The 27,730-nt window shown below is 45.5% G+C and overlaps 1 protein-coding gene across 2 annotated transcripts; it reads left to right on the top strand.

Moving 5' to 3' along the window:
* The first annotated feature begins 2,965 nt into the window (after positions 1-2,965).
* On the top strand, positions 2,966-24,084 carry LOC139279301 (delta-type opioid receptor-like). Of its 2 annotated transcripts, XM_070898427.1 has the most exons (4): positions 2,966-3,226; positions 8,363-8,370; positions 22,049-22,404; positions 23,558-24,084. In XM_070898427.1, the coding sequence occupies exons 1-4, from the start codon at positions 2,966-2,968 to the stop codon at positions 24,082-24,084; spliced, it is 1,152 nt and encodes a 383-aa protein (XP_070754528.1). The 2 variants fall into 2 exon arrangements, with proteins under 2 accessions (XP_070754528.1, XP_070754529.1); XM_070898428.1 differs by lacking the exon at positions 8,363-8,370 and having other exon boundaries at positions 2,966-3,231.
* Positions 24,085-27,730: the final 3,646 nt, after the last annotated feature.

The following is a 27,730-nucleotide window of genomic DNA, read 5'->3' as shown; positions in this document are numbered from 1 at the left end:
GCCCTCCAGCGCGCAGCGTCAAAGAGCAAGTTTAGGAAGGAGGGCCGCCATCAGGTTGCAGGTGTGTATCTTTTTGCAGGTTGGCGGTGTACGCCAGAGGTATGCCGCTGACCGCAATTTTTGGCCCATAATTAAATGTGAATGCTGAAAATGTGGAAAAAAAAATAACAGAAAGTGCTGGAAATACAAAATAGGCCTGTCAGCAGCTGAAGATAACAGAAAACAACAACGTGCATTTATATAGCGCCTTTAACATAGTCAAACATCCCAAGGCACTACACAGGGGCGTTATGAGACAGAATTTGACACTGAGCCACATAAAAAAGAAAGGGGAGGAAAGAACAAAAGGTCTGCGATAGGGTGGAAGGCAGGAGAGATTGGGACAAAAGGGATGTTGGTGCGAGGCAAAAGAAATAGCTGCTGAGTATTTCCAGCATTTTCTGTTTTTATTTCAGATTCCAGCATCCGCAGTATTTTGCTTTTGCATTAGCAAGTCACTCAGTTGTATCAAATCATTACATTCCCTCCCCAACCACACGCTGGGAGTACCTTCTCTACACGGACTGCAGCGGTTCACAAAGAAAGCCCACCACCACCTTCCCAGGGCAACTAGGGATGGGCAATACATGCCGGCCTTGTCAACGCCGCCCGCATCCTGAGAATGAAAAATATATCAAACTCCATGGTGACTGTGTGCTGCTTCATGTTTATTTTTTTAATCTTAACCAAACAACCGCACTTCCAGGGATCTGGCAATATAATGACTAAAAGCCTGCAATAAACACAGCGAATGCTAGCAGTGCATAGCTGCTCACTTCAGCATCTGATTAGGCTCAGTTTGGGGTGAAAATTATTTCTATTTAGGAAGTCAATATAGGAGTGTTCTTATAGAGGAACCTTCTGACTTCCTGTAGCAGTGCTACAATATTTTACGCATTTTCTCTTTTCTGGTCCTGATAGACCTGCTGTGAATTTTCAGCATCTTCTGTCGTTTTTAAATATCTGACAAGGAATTTTAAAAAGAAACTTTTTCTGACTTTTTGCAGTAATCACGATGTAACTCTGGCGCCCCTCACTGGAGATCAGACACAAACCGGCGTTCATTCCGAAGAGTAAGGGCAACGGAGAGACCGAATAGCGTGTGTGTGTAAACGTGTATGTGTGTGTGTGTGTATGCATATGTGTGTCTAAGTCTGTATGTACGTGTGTGTATCCGAGTATGTGTATGTATCTGCATGTTTTCTGTTACTGTCTGTGTGGGGTGGTGAGACATTTGTCGATGGAGCATCCAATCTATATGGAGCATGAGTTTTTACATTGAAAAGTTACGCTTTAAGTGCTAAAATCTGTTCTGATGTTCCCTGAAACTGAGAATAAAAGCCGAGAATAAAAACTGAGAAACTGAGAATAAAAACCGACAATACGATATGTTCCATGCAGTCAAGGTTTATTACATTTTTAAGGTTTCTTTTAGTGGCTTTTCGTGTGTCGCTCCACTCCACTCCCCCTCCTATGTCTGTGTACATGACTGAACTAAAACCTTCTGACGGATCCCGATGAGCGCTGATGGCCTGAGCCACATTACCAGTGCTCACTGGACAGAGAAACTCAGATTAACCCTTTCCAGGGCATGGGAACAATTTGTCCACTGTCTCAATATTGGCACCGTTGCATCTCGTTAACTATCTGTAAAGCTGCTTGATTTTGAGGTCTGCTTCTGCAATCATGGTGTTTTATAGACCTATTGTGTTGCTGGGGTTTGACCAGACTCTTGCATGACACGGAAGGAAATTAAGAGTCCATTACCGTCGCGGTTCTGCTGTTTGATGAAATCTTGGAAGCGGAACCGTAATGTGGATTGGAGACCCACAGGCGGACGGAGCGAGAAAGTGACGGATAGAGAGATGGTGCTAACATTGGCAGGAGACAGACAGAAAGGCGGAGAGTTGGGAGGGTTCGTGGGACTAATTGGATAGCTCTTTCCAAGAGCCGGCACAGGCACGATAGGCCGAATAGCCTCCTGTGTTACATCATTCTGTGCTTAAAACGTGAGACAAAACTGGAGATGGGGGGAGGGCATTCAGCTCGCTATACATTCACGCTAAAGTACCATCTTTCTGAAACCAGGCATATTTTATAAAGATGGGAGCTGCTTTGGAGTTAGTCGCACACTGGGGACCAATCCTTCAGAATAAATTATCCAACTTGTCCATAACATTAATACCGGATGGCAGCTGTTAAGGAAAGAAAGACTTGCATTTATATAGCGCCTTTCACGATCACCAGACATCTCAAAGTGCTTTGCAGCCAATGAAGTACTTTTGTTGGAGTGTAGCCACTGTTGTAATGTGGGGAACATTAATTTATTAATAATTAATCTGTGAATAATTTATGTTCACAATAGAGGACGCGATAATGCTCAGGATGAGAAACTGATTCACTTTAATCGCCCAAATCCGTAATGCATTGGTTCGCACCCTCTAATTCCACCTCTATTTGGAATTACGCTGCACTTCATACATCTTTTTGCATTCTCTCTTATCTGCTAACTATCCAGTACCTATCTGGAGAGAGAGGCAGAGAGAAATGTGTTGTATTGTGATTGCAAGTTAGTGGGTTGTGAAGTGCTGGTTAATTTCTGCACCCTTGATTGACAGCCAGGTCTTGGCGAGCACGTGGCTTTGACGTCGATGGAGGTGTCACATTTTATAAGAAATCAGCAGAGTGGAGAGTGAGAAGCTGTAAATCCCTGATCCCGATCCCGATCCCAGCGCAGCAAGGACACCTCGCCTTATTTCTTCACCATCGCCGGGGTGCATTGGTGCCAGCCCAGCCCAGCCAGGGGCAGTACAATTAGAAGCTGCGAGTGCAAAGTGGTGTTCTGGTTTTGGGGAGGGGAAAAATCATTCCGAAGTTTGCATTTGGACTTTGCAACACACACACACACACACACACACACAGAGCAATGGAGCTGTCCACCATCCCGAGTGCTGAACAGGAGCTGTTCACGGCGGAAGGTGCTGAACTGTACTGGGGTCTGGCGTTCAACGCCACCCGGGAGGATATGCAGAACACCTATGGACTCAACGCGAGCCTGAGTAACAACACGGAGCTGGACCCGGTCAAGAGCACCACCTCCACGGTCATCGCCATAGCCATCACAGCGCTCTACTCGGTGGTGTGTGTGGTCGGGCTGATTGGCAATTTCCTGGTCATGTACGGGATTGTCAGGTAAGAGGCGATTCCTTTCTATCAGCGAGCCTTTACCTGGCTGGTCCGCCCCCCCCCCCCCCCCCCCTCCCCCTAACCCCTAATCGTCACGGAGCGGTAACCGGGCAGGTAACACATTTACACAGAAAGATCCCACTGAGACCTTGAAAGCTGGCGCATTGCCCCCCTGAGTTCGGTTGCATTTCAGCATTACCCATCACTATTCTGCTACCTGCAATCAATGCCTTTTCGCCCCTTTTCCCTTCCAAGGTGCCCGCGTCTCCCCCTCCCACACACACACACACACACACACTTTACTGGCCGTCGATGAACAACGCGCTGGTCAGCTTGGGGATTCTGAAAGGTTCAAGGCAACCTTTTAAAAAGACCATCAGCTGTGGGTTCTCCCTATTGTCTGGATTGTCTATTTATTCACTGCGAAAATCAACAACCCTGGAGTGGGAAGTAAGACATTAAATCTGTTTTTTTTCCCCCAAACATTTTGATCGTGAAATTGGCGAGGTAACTAAAAACTGTGGGAGCCCTGATCGGTTTCCTCAATCCATTCCATCTTTACATCACTTTCAGGCTAGACCGAGGATCTGGTTCACAAACGAATTGCATGGAACAGATCGAAATATTAATTCGAATTTAAGGGAGAAGATTTATTATTATTTTTTAAGTAAGTTTCCTTTAACAATGTACCGGTTCCTTTTGACAGCGGTAAAGCGCTGGTTCCCTGACGCGCTGCAGTCACGGTGTCTAACTGTCCCACACAGTGAGATGCTGAACGGACCAGGTCCCCACACCCATTGTCACAGCAGCTGGCGGGGTTTTCACACACACCTGGGGTCAGTCAGCCCTCCTCTTAATGTCACCAAACAATTTAGATCTCATTTTCTTCTCAAAGTTGTTAAGGGAGCCTGGAACGCTATGTCTGTTGGATGGCGTGCATTCAATTCTAGGAAGTTTGGGAAATTCCCCTGCTATTTGGAATACTTACCCACCGAGTCCCATCACCCAGTGAAAATCTTGGGAATCGGTTCGGTCCGGTTGTAGCCGGGACCTGCTGTTTGTGTAGCAGTGCCGGCTTAATCCAGGGCCAGCTCTTCAACATGTCGAGTAAGAAATCGGTTCGGAACACGACATCCCATAAACTGGGAGCAGTTTATCATGTGAAATACAGACCATTGTACAAACCGACAAATACAAAGCTGCAAACACAGAGACCATATGCACAGCGAGCAATCACACCCACACACATGCCCATAAACACATACACCCACACCCACACATACACCCACACATACCCATAAACACACACCTACACACATACCCATAAACACACACACACACACACACATACACCCACAAACATACATACCCATAAACATACCCACACATAGACACACACAAATACCCACACATGCACCCACACATACACCCACACACATACCCACAAACACACCGACACATACACCCTCACACATACCCACGCACCCACGCACCCACACACGCGCTTACACATACCTATAAACACACCCACACATACGCGCACGCAGACACATACACCCACACGCATACACAAACGCAAACCCACACCCAAACACCCGCACAAACATACCCACAAACACATTCCCATAAACACATCTATACACATACCCACAAACATACCCCCCCCCCACACACACACAAACTTAGCCCCACACATACCCCCAAACATACTCACACATACACACACACACACATACACCCAAACATATACCCCCAAACACATATCCACACACACATACATACACTTACACATACCCCCCCACACACACAGATACCCACACACATATACCCCACACACCCACACAGACATACCCACACACAAACATATACACACACCCACACATACCCACACAAATGTACTCACACACATCAACATACCCACACATACACAGAAACATATTCACACACACATGCACACAAACATAAACGCAAGTGAGGACGCAGCCTATATAACGCACGGAAGCCCACCACACAAAATAGATACCTGAACTAAACCACAAACATTCCCCATTAACGGATCATACAGAACGGGTATCGAAATATAAAACAAGTAAACAGACACGCCCACACAAGGCATATATATAAATTCAGACACAAACACACACAAAACACACACACATGGGCAACATAGAGGTCTTTGTAACATAACATTCTGGAGGTTTGCGTGGGGCGAAGCTTTATCGTTGTGATTTGAAACTAAACATAGTTTTATGCATTGTGCAAACCAACCTGGAATTTCTGTTTAACTAATACGCCCATTCGTGCTGCACGACAGTCTGTACTGTTCGCAGATATCCCTGAACAATGTAGAGTTTACAAATACTGCAAGAAATCCTCCTCACTCGCGGCTCATTTGGTAACGAACTAGCTATCAGCAATGCTATCGGAGTCCCATTTTTCTCACTGGGGACAGTGTTCGAAGAAAGTCTAAATCGTAATAGAACACAAATCCCAATATCTGCAAAGGTGTTCGGCTCTAAATCCTCAATGTAAATGTAATGATCATTTGGCTGTTTCTCCGTGTATTAAATGTGCATTAACTTTGCAAACAGTCAGGAAAATGTGCAAACGTAGCAACGGCATCACCTAGAGTTCAGATCAGGAACTGCAGTTGGTCAACCTTCCCTCCTCTGGGCTTGTCTACCGCTGCTGGACTACCCAATAAGCCTTGTAAACCTGTTTTTAATCACGGCTCTTGCCGTGTGGTAAACCATGATAACGAAGTTTTAAACCAGCGCAACTGATTTGGACGTAACTGCGGCTTTTACAGGCTAGTCATCAAAATTAGGAAACATTGCCAAGAATCCCCTATTCCCTTTGGCTTGCAAAGCCACATAAGCAGAGGTAGAACATAAGAGCATAAGAAATAGGAGCAGGAGTAGGCCATTTGGCCCCTCGAGCCTGCTCAGACATTTAATAAGATCATGGCTGATCTGATCATGGACTCAGCTCCACTTCATGCTCACTCCCCATAACCTTTGACTCCCCTTATTGCTCAAAAATCTGTCTATCTCCACCTTAAATATATTCAATGACCCAGCCTCCACAGCTCTCTGGGACAGAGAATTCCACAGATTTACAACCCTCTGAGAGAAGAAATTCCTCCTCATCTTAGTTTTAAATGGGCAGCCCCTTATTCTGAGATGATGTCCCCTAGTTTTAGTTTCCCCTATGAGTGGAAATATCCTCTCTGCATCCCCCTTGTCTTATATGTTTTGGTAAGATCACCTCTCATTCTTCTGAACTCCAATGAGTATAAGCCCGACCTACTCAATCTATCTTCATAAGTCAACTCCTTCATCTCAGGAATCAACCTAGTGAACCTTCTCTGACCAGCCTCCAATGCAAGTATATCCTTCCTTAAATACGGAGACCAGAACTGAATGCAGTACTCTAGGTATGGGCTCATCACTAGGAATCTGAAATAAAACATTGGAAGCGTGCAACAGTCAACATCTGGAAAGTACAAGTTAATGTTTTAGGTGCAACCCAGTTCTGATAAAGGGTCTCATATTAACATGTCGTTCCCTTTCAGATGCTGATCGGTTTGCTGTGTACCTTCACCCAATGTTCAGCTCCCCAAGTGTTTACCTCTGGGCATGTGCAGTTAGTGGGGGACATCTTTTGTAAATGAGCCTTGGCTGACTGGTTCTATGTAGTTACTGGTGCTGCAATATATAGTTACTGGTAATCGTATTAGCCTTGGTGCCTGTTACACTCAAATTGAAGGCATCACATTGCTCAGTGGGTAGCACTCTTGATTCTCAGTTGGAAGGTTGTGGGCTTATGTCCCACTCCAGAGACTTAAGCACATAATCTAGGCTGACACTCCAGCTCAGTACTGAGGAAGTGCTAAACTGTCGGAAGTGCCATCTTTCGGATGAGATGTTAAACTGAGGCCCCATCTGCTCTCTCAGGTGGACGTAAAAGATCCCGTGGCACTACTTCAAAGAAGAGCAAGGGGAATTCTCCCTGATGTAGACAAAATTTATCCCTCAACCAACATCACTAAAATACAGATTATCTGGTCATTACAACCCCATTGCTTTTTGTGGGAGCTTGTTGTGTGCAAATTGTCTGACTCGTTACCCACATTGCAATAATGACTACACTTCAAAAGTACTTTGTTGGCTGTAAAGTGCTTTGGGACACATTGATGTTGTGAAAGGCTCTATATAAATGCAGGTTCTTTTAAAACAACGTTCCATGAGGTTTTTGAATATCATCAGTTTATAAACTAAACCACTGTTTTGGCCTTTCTGAGAGTTTATGTGCATTTGTATAAACTATAATCACAGCTGGACAGGCAAGACGTGTTTCTAATGCTCCTGTGCGTGTTATTCCTTGTAATAGATACAGACAGTAATAAAGGAATGTGAATTTTTATAGCATCTTATCCTCCGCACAAGACAAGGTGCATCAGAACCAGTGCATTACTTTGGAAGTGAACTTTTTGCTTTGGGGAAGCTGGTGACTTTGGACTGATGGTTCCTAAAGCTCTCCATCACTGGGAGTTTCCTCATGTCATGTTAGTCTGTTGTAGACTAATTGATAAGAGATTGATTAGTCAATAACTCCATTATCGTTGTACCATGTGACGGTAGATTGTGAACTTGATGGACCTTGGTCTTTTTCCAACTAGCAATTCCTATGAAGTGCAGCCGTTGTTGCTTCAAATGCAAATGCAACAGCTAATCTGTGCACAGCAAGGTCCCATAAGCAACAAATGAGCTCAATAACCAGTTAATCTGTTTTTTGGTGGTGGTGGAATGTTAGCCAGGACATCAGGAGAACTCCCTGTTCTTTCAATAGTGCCACGGAAGCCTTTAGTTGCAAGGTGAACAGTCAGAAGTGGCCTTGGTTTAACATCCCATCTGAAAGATGGCAACCCTCACAATGCAGCACTCCCTTCGTACTGCACTGGAATGTCAAACTAGAGTACGTTCTCAAGTCCTGGAATGTGGCTTGAGCTTATAGCCTTCTGACTGCAAGGCAAGAGTGCTGCCAATTGAGCTGAGCTGACACAGATCGATTCTGTGGAGTATTTTTTAATTTGTTTCCTCATTAAAAAAGACAGAATCACATGAATAACTATGAGACTTGCAGGTATAGTAACAAGGATGTGGCATAGTTGGAACCAAAATAAAATGATGTAATAAATACACGGGTTGGATAGATAAAAGCCCTGGCTGACATCAATCATACAACAAGGAATCTGACCACTGACCATGATTTGAGCTGCTGTACTCCATGGGGGAGATAGAAATGTCTCTCATTTCCTAATGCTAAAATCTCCCAACCATGAGTTAACCAAAGGTGAATAACTAAGCCCTTTTCAGGAGGGAATGCTAAGTACAGAGGGTTTTTATTCAATTCCTTGTTTTCCCCAAATTCCCTCCCTTCCTTTCCTGAAAATGATGACTCTTACTGGACTCCAATTCCTTCATCACCAATCACCATCCAGTGCCTTGTTCAAATGGCCAACTATTCCTCAACGTGGGTCATCACAGCTGAGCTTGATCCCATCCTGAGCTGGCCTCTGCACTTGTACCCTTTTGGATCATAAGATGGCAACCAGGAGCAAGAGCCATGTCTGATTTTGCCCGGGTATGCTGATGCCACTTGTGCCACAGCTTGCTTCGATAGCTGAGAGCCAGCTCAGGGTCGGCCAGGAATCAGTACTCCAAAACCTTCTGGTCTGGAGGGCTCAGTGTTAAACTGGGCAGCGTAGTCCCTCGCCAGACTATCGAGAGAGCTGACTAGGAGTTATTTAATTCTGTTTCTGTTGCCAGTGGCACTAAGCGTTCAGGCAAACAGCAACAGGCTGTCTCAAATGTGTCTGCACAGAAGGAATAGAAGCAATACTGGTCTCTCCCTCATTGAAGCAAGGAAATAGAGGTAAAGAAAGAACTTGCCTTTCACGACCTCGGGACATCCCAAAGTGCCTTACAGCCAATGAAGTACAGGTATCCTGTAAATGTAATTTCAAGAGCATGATAGAGCACCAGTTGGGTGAAAATCTCAATGAACTAGCAATAATCTACTGCAATTAATACATCAAATAAACTCTCAACTGAAATAAATAATTGATTAAGAACAAAGGAGGAGGATGGATAATCTACCATTGAAGAAATTGAATTTCTAAATGACTTGGCATGCACTGTCATGCTATTAGCATTAGCATTGAGGGTATTGATCAGGTGATTGGGATTGTGGTCACCAGGGAATGCTGGGTGGCAATTATCCAACATTGTATTCCCAGAGGATATTCCCACTGATCCAACGGTATTTTATCAGCTGCCCCAACATTTGACAAACCCAATTAAAGAGCTCTTTAAAAATGAATCATTTGACGAAATATTGACATAGCCCAGTGATCCTTCTATCGGTGTTTAGAACATCAATTCGACATTAACTCATGGCTGCAGTCCATAATGACGCTGTAACCATACGCACTCAGCAACTCTCTGGGGGTCTGATGCTGTCAGAAACAAATCGCTTCGGTACAAGGCAGGCATTTGAGTGCATTTTAGTAGCAAATGTGGCTAAACATTTCTAAAATGTGCCGTTGATGAGTAAATCAAAGGCGATTTGCAACCAATGCCATTAATTTCAAGCAGCTATCTATTGGAGAGCAGTTGGTTCCAGGATGAACACGTAGAAGCACATTAGAACTGCAACATCTGTGGTTGTATGATACTATCGATCTCTATCTTTCAAATGTTTTGGGGGTATGAAACAAGTTGAGTTAAAGTCAGATCAGGGATTTTGGAACAGAATCGGGAAGGGAAATCACAATGAAAAGGGAAAATGCTGGAAATACTCAGCAGGTCAGGCAGCAACTGTGGAGAGAGAAACAAGAGTTAATGTTTCATGTCGATGACCTTACATCAGACCTGTCATTCAGGTCATCGAACCGAAACGGTAACTCAGTTTCTCTCTCCACAGATGTTGCCTGACCTGCTGAGTGTTTCCAGCATTTTGGGGTGGAAATTCAGTCTGTTGCTGCCTGCTTGCTCCCCGGAGGGATGATATTGGCGACGCAAACCAATTCTGGGCAGCCAGCTTCCAGCGCCCCGCCGGGACATTCGGTGCCGGGTTTGTGAGGGCGCGGAGCAGTACCTTCTTGGAGAGGCGAGCCGGTGTGTAATGTCCCCGGTTGCGACACCGTTTCAAAATGTATTTCACGCACGATCTGTAGCGCCCCCTAGTGGGACCGCCTGGGAAAGCGGGCAGCCCGAGCTGTACCGGCCGCAGTGAGGGAAGGAATGTCTACCCGAGGTAAGTGTGATTGTTTTTTGAATCTTTTATTTTTATGATTTATGTTTATATGGCGTCAGTAATGGGGAATGTTTTTGGTGGGTTTTTTTTGCCGATTTTCTTTTTCCCCAGGGAAGCCTCTCCTAGGCCGCTCTGAGGCTGGCTCCTTAGCTCAGGATTTTCAGTTGCTCAGCCGGCCTAAGAGAGGTGTAGCCTCCCTTAGCGCTCCGCCCCACACTCAGGGCCCAGCTGATGAATTTTGCGGCTGCAGACGCGAACCATTTCCTGGTGCAAAATTTACCGTCCCGCCGCCATTATCGCCTCAAAACGGGCGTACCGAATTTCCACCCCTTTCTTTTTTTATTACAGATTTCCAGCAGCTGCAGCATTTTGCTTTTATTGCAAGGACATTTCAATTGCTGACAGGTTGATTCTTTGAAGACAAGCAATTTGCATCCACAGCTTTCTTCCCCTCACTCCTGACCCTTGCTGGGTGCATTTCCACCATCATGGTCCCTCTGCTACCTTCCTCATGTGTGAGCCGAGGCAGTAAGTGTCAGTCGGCTATTTGACACATGGAAGGGGAACATCACAACCAAGCCTGGTCCTCTCCTCGCCTGATGTCCACACATGGGCAGTTTGCAGCAGTGATCAGCCTGTCATTTCTTCTCACCAGCCCAGTGCTGAACCCGAGGCCACAATTTTCCCTACCGAGGCGGGAGCGAGGTGGCCGATGTCGGTAGTGGGGTCCCAACCCGCTGCCGGCTCCAACCCGGTCTGTACAAATGATTTTATGTTGATTGGACTTGTTAAGCTCATGTAAAGGGGGCATGCACCTGTCCAACTCCCTTTTAATATTAAGGACAGCCAGTGTTGATTTGTGAAAGGAAAGTCATATCTGACAAATTTAACAGATTTTGTTGAGGAAACAATGGACTGAATTGATAAAGGAAATGCCTTGTGTATATGAATTTTCAAACGACATTTGCAAAGGTTCTGTATAGGAGGTTTTTGCTAAAGTGAAGGCACATGGTATGAAAAGGAGTGTGGCTGCAAGGGAAGTGAGCCCCAACCTTGTGACTGAGGGGTACGAATGCTACCAACAGAACCAAGTTGACATTATTCATTACTAGGGATGAGGGACTTCAGTTATGAGAGGTTGGAAGTGTAAGGACTGTTTTCCTTGGAACAAAGATGGTTAAGGGGTGACCTAATATAAGAACATAAGAATTAGGAACAGGAGTAGGCCATCTAGCCCCTCGAGCCTGCTCCGCCATTCAATAAGATCATGGCTGATCTGGTCGTGGACTCAGCTCCACTTACCCACCCTCTCCCCGTAACCCTTAATTCCCTTATTGCTTAAAAATCTATCTATCTTTGACTTGAAAACATTCAATGAGCCAGCCTCAACTGCTTCCTTGGGCAGAGAATTCCACAGATTCACAACCCTCTGGGAGAAGAAATTCCTTCTCAACTCGGTTTTAAATTGGCTCCTCCGTATTTTGAGGCTGTGCCCCCTAGTTCTAGTCTCCCCCACCAATGGAAACAACCTCTCTGCCTCTATCTTGTCTATCCCTTTCATGATTTTAAATGTTTCTATAAGATCACCCCTCATCCTTCTGAACTCCAACGAGTAAAGACCCAGTCTACTCAATCTATCATCATAAGGTAACCCCCTCATTTCTCGAATCAGCCTAGTGAATCGTCTCTGTACCCCTTCCAAAGCTAGTATTTCCTTCCTTAAGTAAGGTGACCAAAACTGCACGCAGTACTCCAGGTGCGGCCTTACCAATACCTTATACAGTTGCAGCAACACCTCCCTGCTTTTGTACTCCATCCCTTTCGCAATGAAGGCCAACATTCCATTTGCCTTCCTGATTACTTGCTGCACCTGCAAACTAACCTTTTGGGATTCATGCACAAGGACCCCCAGGTCCCTCTGCACCACAGCATGTTGTAATTTCTCCCCATTCAAATAATATTCCCTTTACTGTTTTTTTTCCCAAGGTGGATGACCTCACACTTTCCGACATTGTATTCCATCTGCCAAACCTTAGCCCATTCGCTTAACCTATCCAAATCTCCTTGCAGCCTCTCTGAGTCCTCTACACAACCCGCTTTCCCACTAATCTTAGTGTCATCTGCAAATTTTGTTGCACTACACTCTGTCCCCTCCTCCAGGTCATCTATGTATATTGTAAACAGTTGTGGTCCCAGCACTGATCCCTGTGGCACACCACTAACCACTGATTTCCAACCGGAAAAGGACCCATTTATCCCGACTCTCTGCTTTCTGTTCGCCAGCCAATTCTCGATCCATGCTAATACATTTCCTCTGACTCCGCGTACCTTTACCTTCTGCAGTAACCTTTTGTGTGGCACCTTATCGAATGCCTTTTGGAAATCTAAATACACCACATCCATCGGTACACCTCTATCCACCATGCTCATTATATCCTCAAAGAATTCCAGTAAGTTAGTTAAACATGATTTCCCTTTCATGAATCCATGCTGCGTCTGCTTGATTGCACTATTCCTATCCAGATGTCCCGCTATTTCTTCCTTAATGATACTTTCAAGCATTTTACCCACTACAGATGTTAAACTAACCGGCCTTTTGCCTGCCCCCTTTTTTAAACAGAGGCGTTACATTAGCTGCTCTCCAATCCGCTGGTATCTCCCCAGAGTCCAGAGAATTTTAGTAGATTATAACAAATGCATCTGCTATAACTTCCGCCATCTCTTTTAATACCCTGGGATGCATTTCATCAGGACCAGGGGACTTATCTACCTTCAGTCCCATTAGTCTGTCCAGCACTACCTCCCTAGTGATAGTGATCATTTCAAGGTCCTTCCTTCCCACATTCCTATGACCAGCAATTTTTGGCATGGTTTTTGTGTCTTCCACTGTGAAGACGGAAGGAAAATAATTGTTTAAGGTCTCAGCCATTTCCACATTTCCCATTATTAAATCCCCCTTTTCATCTTCTAAGGGACCAACATTTACTTTAGTCACTCTTTTCCGTTTTATATATCTGTAAAAGCTTTTACTATCTGTTTTTATGTTTTCTGCAAGTTTACCTTCGTAATCTATCTTCCCTTTCTTTATTGCTTTTTTAGTCATTCTTTGCTGTTGCTTAAAATCTTCCCAATCCTCTAGTTTCCCACTAACCTTGGCCACCTTATACGCATTGGTCTTTGATTTGATACTTTCCTTTATTTCCTTGGTTATCCACGGCTGGTTATCTCTTCTCTTGCCGCCCTTCTTTTTCACTGAAATATATTTTTGTTGCGATGTTATAATAGAGATGTTCAAGATGATGAGGGGTTTTGATTGAATCGATCGAAAGGCTGTTCCCTCTGGCGAGTGGTTCAATAACCCGAGGTCATAGATTCAAACTCATTGGCAAAAGATCTAGAGGGGAGATGAGGAGAAATGTTTTCACTCGGAGAGTTGTCGGGATCTGGAATGCTCTGCCTGAATAGATGGTGGAAGCTGAGCCATGAATAAGTTTAAAGGGGAGTTGGACAGGTACTTGGGGATGAACCCCCCATAGGGTTACGGACTAACAGCCGGGCGGGGGCAGGGTTGGGACTAATTGGATAGCTCATTCGAAGAGCCAGCACAGGCACGATGGGCCGAATGGCCTCCTTCTGTGTTGTAAGTCTCTAAGATTCTGTGGTCCAAGTATTATCTGGAATGTATCACTAAAAGTTACCGGAAAACTGAACGTAGCATAAATTTTTGGTAACTAGATTTTGTTTTTTAAATTACTTCAGAGCAAAATTAGTACAACCTTTTATTGCAAATAGAAACAGAAAATGCTGGAAATACTCAGCAGGTCAGGCAGCATCTGTTAAACCGCAGTATTTTGCTTTTGTATTACATATGTGGAACATAAAAATATGCAAGAACTTGATGGGATAGAAACTCAGTGCCGCCCGAAACAGGTCACACCGACCGCACCTGATGTGCTTTCGCCGTCGCTGTGGATGAGGTGGCCTCCTGCGCGAAATTCAGCTCTTTGTCATTTTTTTTGGAGCAGATCAGAAGTCGGTCATAATGGGGGCGGACGTGCAGCGGTGAGCACTCGAGAGGTGCGGAAGTGTAGGCGGGACAGAGTCTTCACCGCTGTCAGAGTGCCGTCACCATGTCTCTCCCCTTCACTTAAAGGGAAGGGTCGCTGCAAACTCTGCGATTCTTTTAGTTAGGCCCACTGGGCCACCAGGGAGGGCTTCAGCTGGGCCAGTGGCCTGACACACAAGAGAGGGTGCCAGGCTGCCTGTTGGCGGCCCGGTCGATCCCAGGGGCGTAATTGTCAGGCCGACCTGGTAGTCGGCCGACAAAAAAAATAAAATGGCGGCCGCGGCAGTGTGCCCTCCCCTTGAATGGCCGCCGCACAACCATGTCGCACACACAGCAAACACAGTGCACCGACAGAAAAAAAACCGTCGTGGGCACCGCTCGGCGGACCGAAGATTTTTGTAGCTAAATTTCGATGGAGGTGCTGAAGATCAATGGTGCGCGCTTGAGGGAGTGCTGTACTGTCGTCGGTACAATTGTGCAGGTGTGGGGGGGGAACGGAGTCATCTCAGGTGAGATGTTAAACTGAGGCCCCGTCTGCCCTCTCAAGTGTACGTAAAAAAATCCCATGGCACTATTCAAAAAAGAGGAGTTTTCTGCCAATATCCCTCAACCAACGTAACTAAAAAACAGATTATCTGGTCATTACCACATTGCTGTTTGCGAGAGCTTGCTGTGTGCAAACTGTCCGCTGTGTTTCCCACATTACAACAGTGACTACACTCCAAAAGTACTTAATTGGTTGTAAAGTGCTTTGGGACATCGGGAGGATGCAAATAAATGCATCCTTGCATAAATGCAAATCTTTTTTTTAACTCTTCAGAAATGGCAGTGTACCTTTAAATGCTGGTGCTTATACTGTTGAAAATACCATAACATCTAATGGGAAAGACAACTGCATCCTGTCATGTAGAAATAACGCACAGTTAAATACTATTTGAGATTGATAATAACCTTCAAGCAGGTTTCTGCCAATGAAGAATGTTGCAACATAAGCCCCCTCAAATGTAGCCATCTTATCAGTTTCCCAAACTATTTGGTGTTTATATATATATATATATATATAATCAGCCCAATGAAGAGGCATTAGTCCCCCAGTGCACAGTTAACGAGGCTACGAGCTTTGCATGCTACAGGCTTCGAGGGCTGGTGATCAGCGAATTTATGATAATAGCGAGGAAGAAGAATTTCAGCAGAAACTGGTCCAGATGTCCAGAGAATACACGTCAAGGCAGAGTTAAAGCGAACAGCTGCCCGGGGAGCTAAAGGGCGTGAGCTGAGGGAAATAATCCAGCACAGCTTTGCCTCTAGAAAACTGAAGAATGCGCTGGATAATGAATAGCCATGGGTTAATTACATGGTGAAAACCAATACCAATCCGTGAATTACACACAGAATGATGGATACCAGCCAATGAAGTGTAATGCAAGTGTTCAATAATGGTATCCAAGGGAGGAAGGAGCATTGTGATATTTGTCACACTGTTAATGCGTGGGCTGAATTTATTGTTAGCTCTTCACAAAAATATGTGAAGACTCTGTTTGTTCTTGCTCCCAGCACTACATTTGTGCAGGAGTGGAGAGGAATGGAGTCATCGATTTATGCAGCCCACAGGATAGTGTGCTGTGTTTCTCTCTGCAGCTCAGTATTGAACAAAGCACCAAAAATCTCTGTTGAAATCATTGCACTATCTGCTATTTTCCTCTGTAACCCTTTTAGCTCATGCAATTTTTTGTTGTTTCTGTAAATGCACAGTCGTCCCTTGGGGAACGGTGTGAAGTGGTGGAGGGATTTGCTGGCTGATTAACAGTCTGACAGGGTGGCGTTGTTATTATTTTCATTTGGCTCTTCCTTTGGCTCAGGGGTAGCCATTCCCCGCTCCGAGTCAGAAGGTGCAGGGTTGGTGACCTGCTCCACACAGTCCCGATGGGTGGAGACCGGAGATCCGGCTCTGAATTCTGGGTTGACAACCAACGGCATAGTCGCATCTGTTAAGTGTGGGTGGCCCACTCCCCCCCTCATCGTATGGTTTACCAGAGCCCATAGAACCCTCCCGCCATATAGGACTAACCCCACCCCGGGCTGATATAAAAACAATTACGGCTTTGGAATGAACATTCCCGTCATGGTCTGTCAGACTGTTAAACACCCTACAAATCTTTCCTATGTTTCACACCATGCTCCAAAGGACGAGCTTACGAAGATACGAAAACAACTAACACCTCCACCAGTCTGCCCTTCTTCCCTTTAAAACCCAAACAGAACATCGTTGTCTCTCCTTTTCCCCAATCAACTGCAAATCGAGAAGTTGGGAGGAACAAGGTGAGGGTGGGTGGGCAGAAGAGGCCACCTTGAGGGTGGGGAGGGGGGCATATGATGCTCACATGACCTGCTGCAGGGTGGGGCATATGATGCTCACATGACCTGCTGCAGGGTGGGGCGGGGCATATGATGCTCACAGGAGGTGGGTGGGGGACCTGACCCATCCACCTCCATGGCACGAACCTGGTATTGCAGTACTTCCAGGAACGGTGCAGTGGCTCTAGGCCTTTTGGCTAAGAGCATTGGCGCAGAGTGATCCTTGGCATGTGCAAGGTGACCTCTGGCGTTTGTGATTTGACAAAGAATTGGAACGATTGGCTACGAATTAAAAAAAAAAAAAAAATATGATGCTCACATGGTGGTGGGTGGGGTGGCTTGACCCATCCACCTCCACGGAGGTGTGTGGGGGACCTGACCCATCCACCTCCATGGCACGAACCTGGTATTGCAGTACTTCCAGGAACGGTGCAGTGGCTCTAGCCTTTTGGCTAAGAGCATTGGCGCAGAGTGATCCTTGGCGTGTGCAAGGTGACCTCTGGCGTTTGTGATTTGACAAAGAATTGGAACGATTGGCTACAAATTTCAAAAAAAAAAAAAAAATATGATGCTCACATGACCTGCTGCAGGGTGGGGCGGGGCATATGATGCTCACATGACCTGTTGCAGGGTAGGTACATGATGCTCATGTGCCCTGTTACAATAATGCTCACATCAGGACAATCGACCCTGCTTATGATATAGGAGTTGGGCCAAGAAATAAAATGGGACTGGAGCACAAATCTGTCTGATCACAACAGGCGGTGGAGCATGTATAGAATTTTATCCGCACTTTGTGTTTTATATTGTCACGGGGTGCTCGAAAATCTTTTTCGAACAACTCTGATTTTCTTGTCCAATTTTAGTCCTTTTTTATTTTATGAACTGCCCGACGATTGCTCCAACTGCTTGTGCTGACGTCTGGAGAATAGTCAGAGGTCCTAAAATAATCTTTGTGCCCAGAGTTTTTCTTTCTTTATCAATGATTTACATTATGGATTTATCACAGCTGCAGAGTTCTCAGCCTCTGAGTAAACTCTAGCATGAAACATCTTTTCTGACTAAAAGCAAGGTTATTGAGGAGAGAGATAGGAGAGAGGGAGAGAGAGAAAAAGGATACAGAGAAAGGAGAGAGAGAGAGAGAGGGAGAAAGACAGAGAGGAAGAGAAAGAGAGAGGGAGAGAGAAAGAAGGAGAAAGAGGGAGGGAGAGTGAGGGAGAGAGAGAGGGAGAGAGAAAAGATGGAAAAGATGGAAAGAGAAAGGGGCGAAAGAGAAAGAACAAGAGGGAGAGAGAGATGGAGAGAGAGGGAGAGAGAGCAAGGGGGGGGGAGAAAGAAGGAGAGAGAAAGAGGGAGGAAGAATAAGGGAGGGAGAGCGTGAGAAAGGGAGAGAGAGATCGAGAAAGGAAGAGAGAGATAGAGAAAGGGGGTGAGAGAAAGGAGACAGAACAAGAGGGAGAGAGAATGAGAAAGAAGGATCGTGAAAGAGAGGGAGCGAAAGAGAGAACTATTGAAGCAGACAGTGTGTCTCATGGCTCAGTGGGTAAATCGGCCACCTGTGCAATTATAGCAAAAAGATCCCAGCCCGTATCGTATCCCGCACCAAGCCCTACTCATCCATCAACCCTGTGCTCACTGACCAACACCTGGCTCCCGGTCCTCCAACATTTCTCATCCTTGTGTTTAATTCCCTTCATGGCTTGCATGCCCACCTCCTCCTTCACCCCAACATTGGCGGCCGTGCCTTCAACTCCTGGGGGCCCACACTCTGGAATGCCCTCCCTAAAACCCTCTACCTCTCCATCATTCTCTCTGCCTTCCTCACCTCCTTTAAGGCCCATCTTAAAATCCGTTTCTTTGAACAGGCTTTTGGTCACCCTTTCTAATAACTTGTTTCTGATTACATGTTTGATTACATTGATTACATTAAAGGAACTATAAAAAATGCAAGTTGTTGTTGACATGGTTTTTGATGTCATGAATATCAAACTGAATTCCGCTCCAGTGAGGGATTGTGTTGATTTTAATTCCGACAAAGATTAAATGGGAAAGAACTCCTGGTTGTACCTGAATCTCTCACTTGCAGGCTTCTGGCAGGTGCTGGAGGGACTGGAGTGCATCATTATCCCCCGCAACCAAATTTTAATTTGAATGAAGTTTACGCTTAAAAGTTCATTTGTTTACTTGTCGGTTTTTGTACCCCCTTTAATAAGGGGGCACTTGATTTATGGTTTCAACTTAAAATAGTTGTACCTGAATCTCTTGAAATAGAGTCAGAAAATTCTGGGAATACACAGCACCTGAAAAGAAAAACAATGGTTTAAACACTTGGGGCAATTTTCCTGGGTCAGAACACTACGTAGAGTCTCTATCTGTCCTTTCTTCAGATGATGGTGGACATTCTATGCATTTCTCGCACTTTCTTGCTTTCATTCTTTGGGATATGGGCGTCGCTGACAAGGCCAGCATTTATTGTCCATCCCTAGTTGCCCTGAGAAGGTGGTGGGGTGCCTCCTTCTTGAATCTTTTTTTCTTTGTAATGGTTTGACAAAACGGAGTGGCTTGCTAATAGGTCCCTTTAGAGGGCAGTTAAGAGTAAACCACGTTGGTGTGGGACTGGAATCACATATAGGCCCAGACCAGGTAAGGACGGCAGGTTTCCTTCCCTAAAGGACATTAGTGAACCAGTTGGGTTTTTACAACAATCCGACTGCTTCATGGTTACTTTTTAACTGACGCCAGCTGTTTATTTCCAGGTTTTCCTCTTGTTGTTTCCGAGCTCCTGTCATTGCAGCTCATTCCTTTTTACCTCGGAATCTCCCCCTCATTGACAGAACTTTCATTTCTGACCTTCCTTGAAAATTCTTTACGTTAAAAAAAAAACCAAGAGATCGTTGTTGTTTCCCCGAAGCACAGTTTCCACCTCACGGCAGATTGTCAAGTCACCCCATGATAACTGTAATATGCAGAGGGCAATTTATGCCGCAGTAGCTGCTCATCTTGTGACACAATAAACTTGAAAAACACTGGTGTCTGACCACACGAAGCAGTTTATAATAAAGCTCATTGTTGTTCTTGCTGTTACAGTCGGCTGCACATTTTTATTGTCGCAATCTGCCAAAGCAAACGGATTTATAAAACTGTTTGTTGGATTGTTTTAATACATGCCAAAGGGATGCCTCCGGTTATGTTTTATTTGGAGATGAACGGTTTCAATCAGCACCAATGATTTTCCAAGGGCAAATCACAAGTTCTGGTCTCTCGGTGTGAAACCTGCAACCCAGCTCAACCCCACAGACCAAATAGTGGGCAGCACACTCGCCTCGGAGTCAGAAGGTTGTGGGTTCGAGTCCCACTCCAGAGACTTGTGCACGTAATCTAGGCCCACGGTCCAGTGCAGTACAGAGGGAGTGCTGCACTGTCAGATGGGATGAAACGTTAAACCCGAGGCCCCATCTGCCCTCTCAAGTGGACGGAAAAGATCCCACAGCTCTCACTGCATAACAAAATTCTCCTCAACTTCTCTTTGATCCTTTTGTCAATTACCTCGAAACTCGTGTCCTCTGGTTACCAACCCTCCCGAACCCTAACCCTAAAAATATACACACACACAGACAGGAAATTAAACTGTCCAGTGGTAGATGCAGCGAGGATGTTTCCACACATGGGGAAATATAGAACTAGGTGTCATAGTTTCAGAATAACGGGTCACCCATTTAAAACTAAGATGAGGAGGAATTTTTTCTCTCAGAGGGTTGTAAAGCTATGGAATTCCCTGCCCCAGAGAGCAGTGGAGGCTGGGTCATTGAATAGATTTAAGACGGAGATAGAGAGATTTTTGAGCGATAAGGGAGTGAAGGGTTATGGGGAGCGGGCAGGGAAGTGGAGCTGAGCCCATGATCAGATCAGCCATGATCTTATTGAATGGCGGAGCAGGCTCGAGGGGCCAAGTGGCCTACTCCTGCTTTATTGCTTATGTTCTTATGTTGTTATGATATTAGACATTTTTCAGACAGCCCACTCATTAAAAATGGCCCGTGCAATCCAAAACCAGGCAGGTGCTAACTCAATTCCAATCAATCCTCCACTTCTGCAGTGCAAATAGCGACTTTTGTTGTGGGTACGGACAGAGAGAAGCTCAATTTCCTGGATAAACCAGAGAGCAGATTAAGCTCCATGATGTTCCCATTTCCTGTTCTATCGAAGCTGACTCCCATTAAAATCAATTACATCCGAGTAACACACTCGAGATCACATTAAGTGCTTTCTTGATAGTTTAGTGTGCAGTGGATAGCACTCTTGTCTCTTAGTCAGAGGTTGTGGTTTCAAGTCCCACTCCAGAGACTTGAGCACAAAATCTAGGCTCACACTCCCAGCACAGTGCTGAGGGAGTGCTGCACTGTCAGATGTGCCATCTTTTGGATTAGATGTTAACCCGAGGCCCCGTCTGCTCTCTCAGGTGGACGTAAACGAACCAAGCGACTATTCGAAGAGCAGGGGAGTTACCCCAGGTGTCCTGGACCAATATTTATCCCTCAACCAACTTCACTAAAACAGGTTATCTGGCCCTTATCACATTGCTGTTTATGGGACCTTGCTGTGCGCAAATTGGCTGCAGCGTTTCCTACGTTACAACAGTGACTCGAGGCTGTAAAATGCTTTGGGAGGTCCTGAGTTTGTGAAAGGCACTATAGAAACTGGGCAGGAGAGTATTGAGTAATACAGACCAACACTAATCCCTGGTTTGGACTGAGTTTGCTGACCTCAGTCCTGGTGCCACTGCAGTCGGTCTTGATATCACAAGGAGGGAGAACAATATGTATCCAGTTTCACCTCCTGATTGTCATACAGTGACTCCAGCTGCAAACTGTGTGTTCTTGGATGTCAGGGTGGGATCAGATCGGCACTGGGTGGTGAAGCCTTCCAGTGCTGAATAGCCCAGAATGGCTGCTTGGGTGCCTGCATCTATGGAACTCTAACGCTCCGAGAGCCAGCCATTGCAGGAGAGGGAGGGACTATTCCATCCAGTGAATATCCCAGCTGTAACGCAATGCTTCTACTTGTTTTTTTCCCCCCCCCCAGATACACGAAAATGAAGACAGCCACAAACATTTACATCTTCAACCTTGCCCTGGCGGATGCATTAGCCACGAGCACACTGCCATTCCAGAGCGCCAAATATCTGATGGACACGTGGCCCTTCGGGGAGCTGCTGTGCAAAACGGTCCTATCGATTGACTACTACAACATGTTCACCAGCATCTTCACCCTCACCATGATGAGCGTTGATCGTTACATTGCCGTCTGCCACCCTGTTAAGGCGCTGGATTTCCGCACGCCCATGAACGCAAAGATCGTCAACGTCTGCGTGTGGCTACTGTCGTCTGTCATAGGGGTCCCTGTCATGGTCATGGCCGTCACCAAGGCCAACAGTAAAGGTAGGTAACGACCGAACCAGAACAATCGTTACCAGATAGCAGTTGATCCCCTCAGAGCATAGATGGTTAAGGGGAGGTTTAATGAACGGTTTTGATCGTGTAAATAAGGAGAAACTATTTCCACTGGCAGAAGGATCGGTAACCAGAGGACACACAGATTTAAGATAATTGGCAAAAGAACCAGAGGGAAGATGAGCCATTTTTTTTTTTTACGCAGCAAGCTGTTACGATTTGGAAGCAGATTCAATAATAACTTTCAAAAGGGAATTGGATAACTACTTGAATTTGCAGGGCAATGGGGAAAGACAAAAGGAGTGGGACTAATTGGATAGTTCAACCAAAAAACCGGCACAGGCACGATGAGCCGAATGGCCTCCTGCTGTGCCGTATGATTCTATGATGTCAGAATTGTAGAGGACCTGAAGATGAAGAGACTGCTTATCAAAGGAAGCCTGTTTCCTAGAAGCAAGGCCTTCTGCATTCACTCGCATACTCTTACCATCACTGGTCCCCAGGCGTAGGGATTTGGAAGAATTTTGAGCTCAATGGGGAGGATTTTATTTAATTGCAGCTGCCCAGTGTGACCAGGGCGTTAGTGGTGGTGGACTGAAAGTGGGTCGGGAGACTTAACGGCCTGCTTACACTGGCAGTCCGGCAGCTGCCCTATGGGTAGGGGCCTTTATTTAGGTGGTTGGAGTGTTCGCCTGTTTCAAGTGGGAGATTGCTTTTAATATACAATTTGGGGTCCTACGCATCCCTCTGCCCATTTGTTCAGCAGCCTGATTTATTATGCATTGCCGGTAAAGCTTTTGCAACATCCGGAGGTCGTGAAAGACGCTATATAAATGCTAATTCATTCTTTGCACCTGTGTTTCCCCACACGGCATCCTGGAATGGACCCGGATATTTCAGAAGAGAGCAAATATTGGGTCCAAATCCTGGAGTTCCCTACCTAACCGCACTGCGGGAGCACCTTCACCACGCGGACTGCAGTGGTTCAAGAAGGCAGCTCACCAACACCTTCTCAAAGGCTACTAGGGGGAATGGGCAATAAATGCTGGTCTTGCCAGCTACGCCCAAGAATGAATACATTTGAAAAAAATGAAAATCCTTATTTATATGCATTTATTCTTCTTTTCATCTTCCCTTTCAGGTAACGTGATGTGCACCATACAATTCCCAGCCCCCGCTTGGTACTGGGACAACGTAACCAAAATCTGCGTCTTCATATTTGCCTTTGTGATTCCGGTCCTGGTCATTACCATCTGCTACGGCCTGATGATCCTGCGCCTGAAGAGCGTCCGGCTCCTTTCCGGCTCCAAAGACAAGGACAGGAACCTGCGGAGGATCACGCGGATGGTCCTGGTCGTGGTGGCCATCTTCATCATCTGCTGGACGCCTATCCACATCTTTGTCATCGTCAAGACCTTGGTGGTGATCCACCCCAGCCCCTTGGTGACCGCCAGCTGGCACTTCTGCATCGCCCTGGGCTACACCAACAGCTGCCTGAATCCCGTGCTCTACGCCTTCCTGGACGAGAACTTCAAGCGCTGCTTCCGGGAGTTCTGCCTGCCCCTGCGCTCCAGGGTGGAGCAGAACAGCTTCACCCGAGCCAGGAAGGCCACCAGGGAGTCGGTCTGCGCCTGCACCCCTTCCGAGATGGTCAACAAGCCAGTATGACTAGGCGTGGACAAGCCCGGCAGGAGATCGCACTGTCAGAGGGGGCAGGACTTCAACTCTGAATTAACCCAAATCACGACTGAGTTTTAAAACTTATTGAAGATCTTTATGATTGTAACTAAAGTCTTTAAAAAGAATCTTGCCTTGTTTCCCTCAGTTTTCTGGGGATCTTGGGTCACGAGGTCACACCGTGATCCTGTTAGATTTCAATTTACAAAGAGAAAGAACATGTAATCAATTGCTCGTAATAAAGAAAAATACTTTACCAATTATTTTTAATTAGAAAACTATGTATAATATATATATATATATATATATTGCCTTTGGCACAAAGACATACTTTTTTTGAATTGAAGAAATCGCCTGGTTTCAATGTGTCTGGCTGTATTACTTGATGCTAAAAATGTTTTCTGAACTTTGTTGGAAACATTTGGAACTAAATGGCATTTATTTACATTACCACAATTATAAAATTGCTATTTTACTTCTCATTAGATGTTGGTTGAATGCATTGCCCTGTACAGAATTATTTATTGTTAATGGAGTAACTGCAAAGATTTAATGATCTTCTTAAAGGAATGTAGGCAGATCTGATTTTCCCATTCTTTCTGATAGCCCGTTTAGAAAAAACAATGGGAATGTTTACTTAAGCTCACTCTCACCCCAGAAAGAACAAATGAATGCATCAGCTCTGACAGGAGATGAAGACTGAAAACGAGTGGTTTAATATTGCTTTTGCAGCATTCAGGTACGAAAGTAGCACATTGAAATTCAACAGCTGTACAGATGACAATGGGAACTTTATTGGTTAATACTTTATTTTGCTGTATATTTGCCTGAAGTTATCGCTGTAAATGTGAGTTAAGTTATTCCTTATTGTATCATATTTCTGGCATTATAAATGCATTGATTAAAGAGTAGACCACATTTCTCCAGCCACGTTTTATCCCTTTCTGTCATCAGATCATCCCAGAGGAATGTCGAGCCTGTGTTGTAATAGTCTATGATACAACAACAACTCAAATATTATAGCACCATTACCGTAGTAAAACATCACAGGAGCGTTATCAAACAAAATTAGGCACCGAGCCACACAGAGATATGTGACCAAAAGCTTGGTCAGAGAGGTAGGTTTTAAGGTGGAGAGAGAGGTAGAGAGGCGGAGAGGTTTAGGGAGGGAATTCCAGAACTTCAGGCCTAGGCAACTGAAGGCACAGGCCGCCAATGAAAATTGGGGTATGCGCAAGAGGCCAGAATTGGAGGAACGCAGAGATCTCGGGAGGTTGTAGGGCTGGAGGAGGTTACAGAGATAGGGAGTGGCGAGGCCATAGAGGGATTTGAAAACAAGGATGAGAATGGAGATTTATACTTTACACAAGGCCTCCTGTTGCACACCAACACAGCCCACTGCGACCATAAGCTTGGATACTCCGGCTGTGTTGGGAGCAGCATTTCCAGCCCTTGAATTATGTTTTTACATCAATTTTCAACCGACAGTATAACGCTCATCAAAAGGAATGAAATGCAGAAAAGTACATTCTGCAGTTGATACAGAGAATGATGTCCATGGTATAAACAAATGGAGGGGCTGCTATTCCTGAAAGGACAGATGATAGGATGGCTTCTTTTTTTGTCTGTCATTTTTTTTATGTAAGACTTACATTTATATAGCACCTTTCATAACATCAGGACATCCCAGAGAGCTTGACAATCAATGAAGTACTTTTTGAAGTGCAGTTACTGTTTTAATGTAGGAAACGAGGCAGCCAATTTGCGCACAGGAAGATTGCACAAACAGTAATGAGATAAAAGACCAATTTATCTGTTTTAGTGATGTTGGTCAAGGGATAAATATTGGCCCCAGAATACTGGGTAGAACTTCCCTGATCGCCTTCCAAATTGTGGTCGTGGGATCTTTCACGGCCACTATATCTGAACACCGATTGTACTCTCATCACACACTGAATCCTGCACTACACCCCATCTCACACTGAACCCCATATCGCACACTGAACCCCATACACCCCATCTCACACTGAACCCCATATTGCACACTGAACCCCATACACCCCATCTCATACTGAACTCAATACACACCACCTCACACTGAACCACATATCACACACTGAACCCCATACACCCCATCTCATACTGAACCCCATACACCCCATCTCACACTGAACCCCATATCGCACACTGAACCCCATACACCCCATCTCATACTGAACCCAATACACCCCATCTCATACTGAACCCCATATCGCACACTGAACCCCATACACCCTGTCTCACACTGAACCCCATATCGCACACTGAACCCCATACACCCTGTCTCACACTGAACCCCATCTCACACTGAACCCCATACACCCCATCTCACACTGAACCCCTACACCCCATCTCACACTGAACCCCATCTCACACTGAACCCCATATTGCACACAGAACCCCATACACCCCATCTCACACTGAACCTCATCTCAGACTGAACTCCATACACCCATCTCACACTGAACCGCACATCTCATACTGAACCCCATACACCCCATCTCACACTGAACCTCATATCTCAGACGGAACCCCATACACCCCATCTCACAATGAACCCCATACACCCCATCTCACATTGAACCCCATACTCCACATCTCACACTGAATCCCATCTAAATCAATGTGGCATATGTTACCCACCTGATGAGGAATGCTAAAACTTTAGCCACTACACTGCTGAACTCACATATACTGTGAGTGGCTCAGTGGATAGCTTCTTGCCACTGAGTCAGAAGGTTGTGGGTTCAAGTCCCACTCCAGGGACATGAACACCTAATCTTGGCTGATACTCCCAGAGCAGTACTGAGGGAGGTGCTGCACAGTCAGAGGTACCATCTTTCGGATGAGACATTAAACTGAGGTCCCATCTGTCCTCTCGGGTTCATATAAAAGATCCCAAGGCACTATTTCAAAGAGCAGGGGAGTTCTCTTTGGTGACCTGGGCCAATATTTATCCCTCAACCAACATCACCAAAACAGATTATCTGCCATTTATTTCATTGCTGTTTGAGGGATCTTGCTGCTGCCTTTCCCACATGACATCAGAACCTATACCTTTCTTTTAGAAAGCCAATTATTTTGTTGTACGAAAGTACAAAGCTGGGGTTTGTTTTTTAGACTCCACTGCCTGGAGTCACACCTAGCACAAGGGAAGATGGTTGTGGTTGTTGGAGGTCAATCATCACATCCCTAGGACATCGCTGCAGAGGTTCCTCAGGGCAGTGTCCTAGGCCCAACCATCTTCAGCTGCTTTATCAATGACCTTCCCTCCATCATAAGATCAAAAGCGGGGATGTTTGCTGATGATTGCACAGTGTTCAGTTCCATTCACAACTCCTCAGATAATGAAGCAGTCCGTGCCCGCATGCAGCAAGACCTGGATGACATTCAGGCTTGGGCTGATACGTGGCAAGTAACATTCGTGCCATACAAGTGCTAGGTAATGACTATCTCCAACAAACGAGAGTCTAACCACTGCCCCTTGACAGCATTACCATCACCGAATCCCTCACCAGCAAGATGCTGGGGGTCACCATTGATCAGAAACTTAACTGGACCAGCCGCATAAATACTGTGGCTACAAGAGCAGGTCAGA

The sequence above is a fragment of the Pristiophorus japonicus genome, chromosome 14, assembly GCF_044704955.1.
Source record: "Pristiophorus japonicus isolate sPriJap1 chromosome 14, sPriJap1.hap1, whole genome shotgun sequence".
Classification (NCBI taxonomy): Eukaryota; Metazoa; Chordata; class Chondrichthyes; family Pristiophoridae; genus Pristiophorus; species Pristiophorus japonicus.
This window is presented reverse-complemented; position numbering and strand designations above follow the sequence as displayed.